Source organism: Triticum dicoccoides, chromosome 1A (genome assembly GCF_002162155.2).
Source record: "Triticum dicoccoides isolate Atlit2015 ecotype Zavitan chromosome 1A, WEW_v2.0, whole genome shotgun sequence".
NCBI lineage: Eukaryota > Viridiplantae > Streptophyta > Magnoliopsida > Poales > Poaceae > Triticum > Triticum dicoccoides.
The window spans coordinates 572329485-572334367 of NC_041380.1; the positions used below are offsets into that span (position 1 = coordinate 572329485).

The 4883-nt window shown below is 52.6% G+C and overlaps 2 protein-coding genes across 2 annotated transcripts; both read left to right on the forward strand.

The window, feature by feature from the left end:
• The first annotated feature begins 226 nt into the window (after positions 1–226).
• Positions 227–2062, forward strand: LOC119291636 (trihelix transcription factor ASIL2-like). Its single transcript, XM_037570431.1, has one exon. The coding sequence runs from the start codon at positions 715–717 to the stop codon at positions 1774–1776; it is 1062 nt and encodes a 353-aa protein (XP_037426328.1). The 5' UTR covers positions 227–714; the 3' UTR covers positions 1777–2062.
• A 1404-nt stretch (positions 2063–3466) lies between these two features.
• Positions 3467–4476, forward strand: LOC119355753 (trihelix transcription factor ASIL2-like). Its single transcript, XM_037622622.1, has one exon. It carries the CDS (start codon positions 3467–3469, stop codon positions 4391–4393), a length of 927 nt encoding a protein of 308 aa, XP_037478519.1. The 3' UTR covers positions 4394–4476.
• The last annotated feature ends 407 nt before the right edge of the window (positions 4477–4883 follow it).

Genomic DNA, 4883 nt, shown 5'->3' on the forward strand with positions numbered 1-4883 from the left:
AAGAAGCGAGGGAGTATATGCACAACATTATAAAATGGCGGGAGTATTGCGCGCCTCCAAACCAGCGCGGGCCCACCACCCCGCACCCCATTCTCACCCACCGCAAACCCGCCCTCATCAGTCCAGCAGCGCAGTCTTCCCTCCCCTCGTCGGCGCGTTTCCCTCGCCCTCACTCTCACTCTCTCCTCCTCACCTCAAAACGCAAGCCGAGCCGACCAACGGCGACCACGCCTGCCGCCCGCCCGCCGCCCCCTCCGGAAATCCCGGCCCTGCCCCTGCCGCCGGGCGCCCCGCCCGAGGGCACCGCGGTAATTTCCCGCCGCCACCGTACCCCGTCCGGTCTCCGGACCGACCCCGGCTGGCTGTCGGTCGCCGCGCCTGGCTGTCATTATCCACGCAACCTCTCCCCGTCCGTCCGTAACACGGAAGTAATCGCCGGTTACCCGGTCAAACCCATCACGCGGCACGGCGGCACGCGCGGCTCCGATCCGGCCCGGCCATGCCTGCCTATCCCACCTCGCCGTCTGTCACGTGCCGCGCGCGTGGCCCCCTCGGCCGGCGCCCCACCCCCGCCCCCGGCGTGCCCTTTTATTCCAACGCCCCCGACCCGACCCTCACCGCCCGTTCCCAATTCACCCCACCGTCCGTCCGTCCGTCACGCGCACCCCGCGACTTTCTTCCCCTAGGGTTAGGGTTCGTCGCCAGATCTGAGCGATGGAGCTGAGGGAGATGGCCGCGGCGGCGGCGGCGGCTGCGTCGGCGGGAGGAGGAGGAGGAGGCGGCGGCGGCGGCGGGGGCGGGGGCGGCAGGCTGCCGCCGCCCAACCCCAACCTCCCCTACCGCGAGGACTGCTGGAGCGAGGGCGAGACGGCGGCGCTCGTCGGCGCCTGGGGCAGCCGCTACGTCGACCTCAACCGCGGCAACCTGCGCCAGAAGCAGTGGCAGGAGGTCGCCGGCGCCGTCAACTCGCGCCGCGGGGCCGCCGCGCGCCGCCGCCCGCCGCGCACCGACGTCCAGTGCAAGAACCGCGTCGACACGCTCAAGAAGAAGTACAAAGCGGAGCGCGCCCGCGGCGGGCCCTCCGCCTGGAACTTCTACGGCGAGCTCGACCGCCTCGTCGGCCCCACCCTCGCCGCCGCCGCCGCCACCAAGAAGCACCCCTCCTCCGGGCCGCCGGGCCCTCAGTTCGCCCTGCCTCTCCACCCTTCCGCCGCCAGGAGGCACCCGTCGCCCTCCTCTTCGCCGTCCCCGCCTCCGCCCATGGCTCTGCCGCTGCCCAACTACCGCCGCGGGGCGCCGCTCCCTGCCGCCGCGTTTATCCAGCAGGCCGCCGCCGCCGCTGCCGCGATTTCTGATTCAGACGACTCCGGTGATCTCGGTGACAACAACAGCAACAACTCGCGGCGGTCACCGTCCCGCTCCGTTTCATCGCACTCCGGTGGTAACAACAAGCGCCGCCGCCGCAGCGAAAGCAGCAGTGGTGGCGATGGTGGTGTCGGCGAGCTGGCGAGGGCGATCGAGGCATTTGCAGAGATGTACGAGCGCGTCGAGAGTGCCAAGCAGAAGCAGTCCCTGGAGATGGAGCGAGAAAGGATCAACTTCATGAAGCAGCTGGAGGTGAAGCGCATGGAGAACTTCGTAGATGCACATGTGAAGCTCGCAAGAATGAAGCATGCCAAGAAGAATGGAGGTTCTGCAGCCAATGGTACCATTGGAGTGGAGCTGGCTTCCTCCGTGGCTGCGCTGCCTTTCCTCTCCAACCCTGCATACCTCTGATGTTGAGGAAGCCTCTAGGTGAAGTTGATTGGTCATTTCAGTTTAGATGAACATTGCTCTAGGTTATTGTTCGTTTCCTTGATCTGTGGCTACTGCAAAGTTTGTAAATCAGTGTTGATGTGCTAGTCTTAACCAATATGTGGCATGAGGATGCTGTTCGTTAATGTTTGGGAATTGTTATCCTTGAAGTATGTAGAGGCGTAATTTTAAATGTGAAACCCATATACAATGACATTTTGATTTAGTCCTGAGTTTTGTCCATAAGAGTGAGAAGGTTGGTACTTTATTTGTCTTGTGTTCTGAATCTGTTACTTCGTGCTTATATTTTTGTGGATTAGGGGAACTTTCAGTTTGCTTGGAAGTGCTGATGTCCTGATAATGTGTTGTGATATACTACCTCTGTTTTCTGAATACAAGACGTTTTGACAGTTAAGATTGAACTGCCAAAACATCTTATATTTAGGAACTGAGTGTAATAGTTTGTTTCACATTTTTCAGTTGGGATACTGATGTCCTGATAATGCATTGTGATGTACTCCCTCTGTAAAGAAATATAAGAGTGTTTAGAGGGAGTAGTTTTTTCACATTTTTCTGCTGGGATACTGATGCATTAGGTGGTGTAGTCAATCGACTTCTGTTTCTTTTGTCACTAGTCATTGTCTCCCCTGCATTGTACATTTTTTTCTTCGAATTGAAGAGCATAGCTCCCAATTTTCATTCATCATGAAAGCTGATTATACAGCTGCTGCGAGATCGACCTCCAAGGTTCGATCAAGTTCCTTACATAGCAAACAAGAACATAAAACTTCAACAGCAGCATCTGCGCTAGACCTACATGCACACATGCCTCAACAGCTAAAATAGAGTGAAACTTCTCTTATTACATCAAACAAAAGCCACTCCAGGAGACTAAAATGCACAGTCCACTGCATCACTGGTACCGCCTTTGTCTTTATATTCCAAAAGCACAACTAAACACGCCCCATGCAAAGTGTAAACAAATGTTCAATTGTTCCCTCATGATCATAGAACCCCCCCACCCCAAAACAAGTTGTCCCTGGTTAGATTACTGTTCTTAAACATGAGGCAGAGAAAAAAATATTATCCAAAGGAGCTTTTACAAACCATAAGTTCATAAAGGGTCATTTCACCTGTAAAGCTTTAAGCAATAAATACAGGGACTTAGTAGAAAACATACTAGAAGATGTTAAAGTCCATATACATCTACCTCTATCATAGTATCATCAGTTAAAACTATCCCAACACACAAATATTGTAATTGTTGACAAGCCACAGCTAAATCTCCTCTCAAGCTCCTTCTGAAATGAATACTGCCCAATCCCTCCTCAATCATTCTTGCTACAGTAATATTAAAACTTACATTTACACTATATAAACTATGGAATTTAATGCACAGAGCAGTACCTCCTAACTTTTGTCCTATCAAAATCTACAATTACCCACTTTTATCTTTACAAACTTGTAAAAAATATTCCAACTCAAAACTCCATGAATGGGACCCCACTGGATTACTTTTAACATGAACCAACATATTTACTACAATATTTTTTTCTAACTAAATCCTGCCATAATCCATACTCAATTTTCAGCTTCCACAACCACTTGCTAATTAAGCAGATATTCATTTACTTTGTGCAAATGCCCTTTTGGAATAATAAACATAGGCATCATGAGATATAAGGTACATTACTTAAGCAGAAACGTAGTAAAACCAATTTATCCCCATAAGACATCATCCTTCCTGCCAAGTCCCCAATTTACCTCCATCTTATCCTCTACCTTCAACTCGCGCCGCGGGGCCACCGCGCGCCGTCGGCGGCCACGCACCGACATCCAGTGCAAGAATCGCGTCGACACGCTCAAGAAGAAGTACAAGGCCGAGCGTGCCCGCGGTGGGCCCTCCGCCTGGAACTTCTACGGCGAGCTCGACCGCCTTGTCGGCCCCACCCTCTCCGCCTCCGCCGCCACCAAGAAGCACCCCTCCTTCGGGCTGCCGGCCCCTCACTTCGCCCTGCCACTCCATCCTTCCGCCGCAAGGAGGCACCCGTCGCCCTCGTCTTCGCCGTCCCCGCCTCCGCCCATGGCTCTGCCGCTGTCCAACTACCGCCACGGGGTACCTCTCCCTGCCGCCGCGTTTATCCAGCAGGCCGCCGCCGCCGCTGCCGCGATTTCTGATTCAGACGACTCTAGTGATCTCGGTGACAATAACAACAGCAACTCGCATCAGTCACCGTCCCACTTCGTTTCATCGCACTCCGGGGGTAACAACAAGCGCCGCCGTAGTAGCGAAAGCAGCGGTGGTGGCGATGGTGGTGTCGGCGAGCTAGCGAGAGCGATCGAGGCATTTGCAGAGATGTACGAGCGCGTCGAGAGTGCCAAGCAGAAGCAGTCCCTGGAGATGGAGCGAGAAAGGATTGCCTTCATGAAGCAGCTGGAGGTGAAGCGCATGGAGAACTTCGTCGATGCACATGTGAAGCTCGCAAGAATGAAGCATGCCAAGAAGAACGAAGGTTATGCAGCCAATGGTACCATTGGAGTCGAGTTGGCTTCCTCCATGGCTGCGCTGCCTTTCCTCTCCAACCCTGCATACCTCTAATGTTGAGGAAGCCTCTAGGTAAAGTTGATTGGTCATTTCAGTTTAGATGAACATTGCTCTAGGTTATTGTTTGTTTCCTTGATCTGTGGCTACCGCAAAGTTTGTAATATTAGTGTTGATGTGCTAATGTTAACCAATATGTGGCATGAGGATGTTGTTCATTAATGTTTAGGAATTTGTATCCTTGAAGTATGTAGAGGCGTAATTTTAAATGTGAAACCCATATACAATGACATTTTGGTTTACTCCTGAGTTTTGGCCTTAAGAGTGAGAAGGTTGGTACTTTATTTGTCTTGTGTTCTGAATCTGTTACTTCATGCTTATATTGTTGTGGATTAGGGGAACTTTCAGTTTGCTTGGAAGTGCTGATGTCCTGATAATGTATTGTGATATACTACCTTTGTTTTGTAAATATAAGACGTTTTGACAGTTAAGATTGATCTGCCAAAACATCTTATATTCAGGAACAGAGGGTGTACTAGTTTGTTTC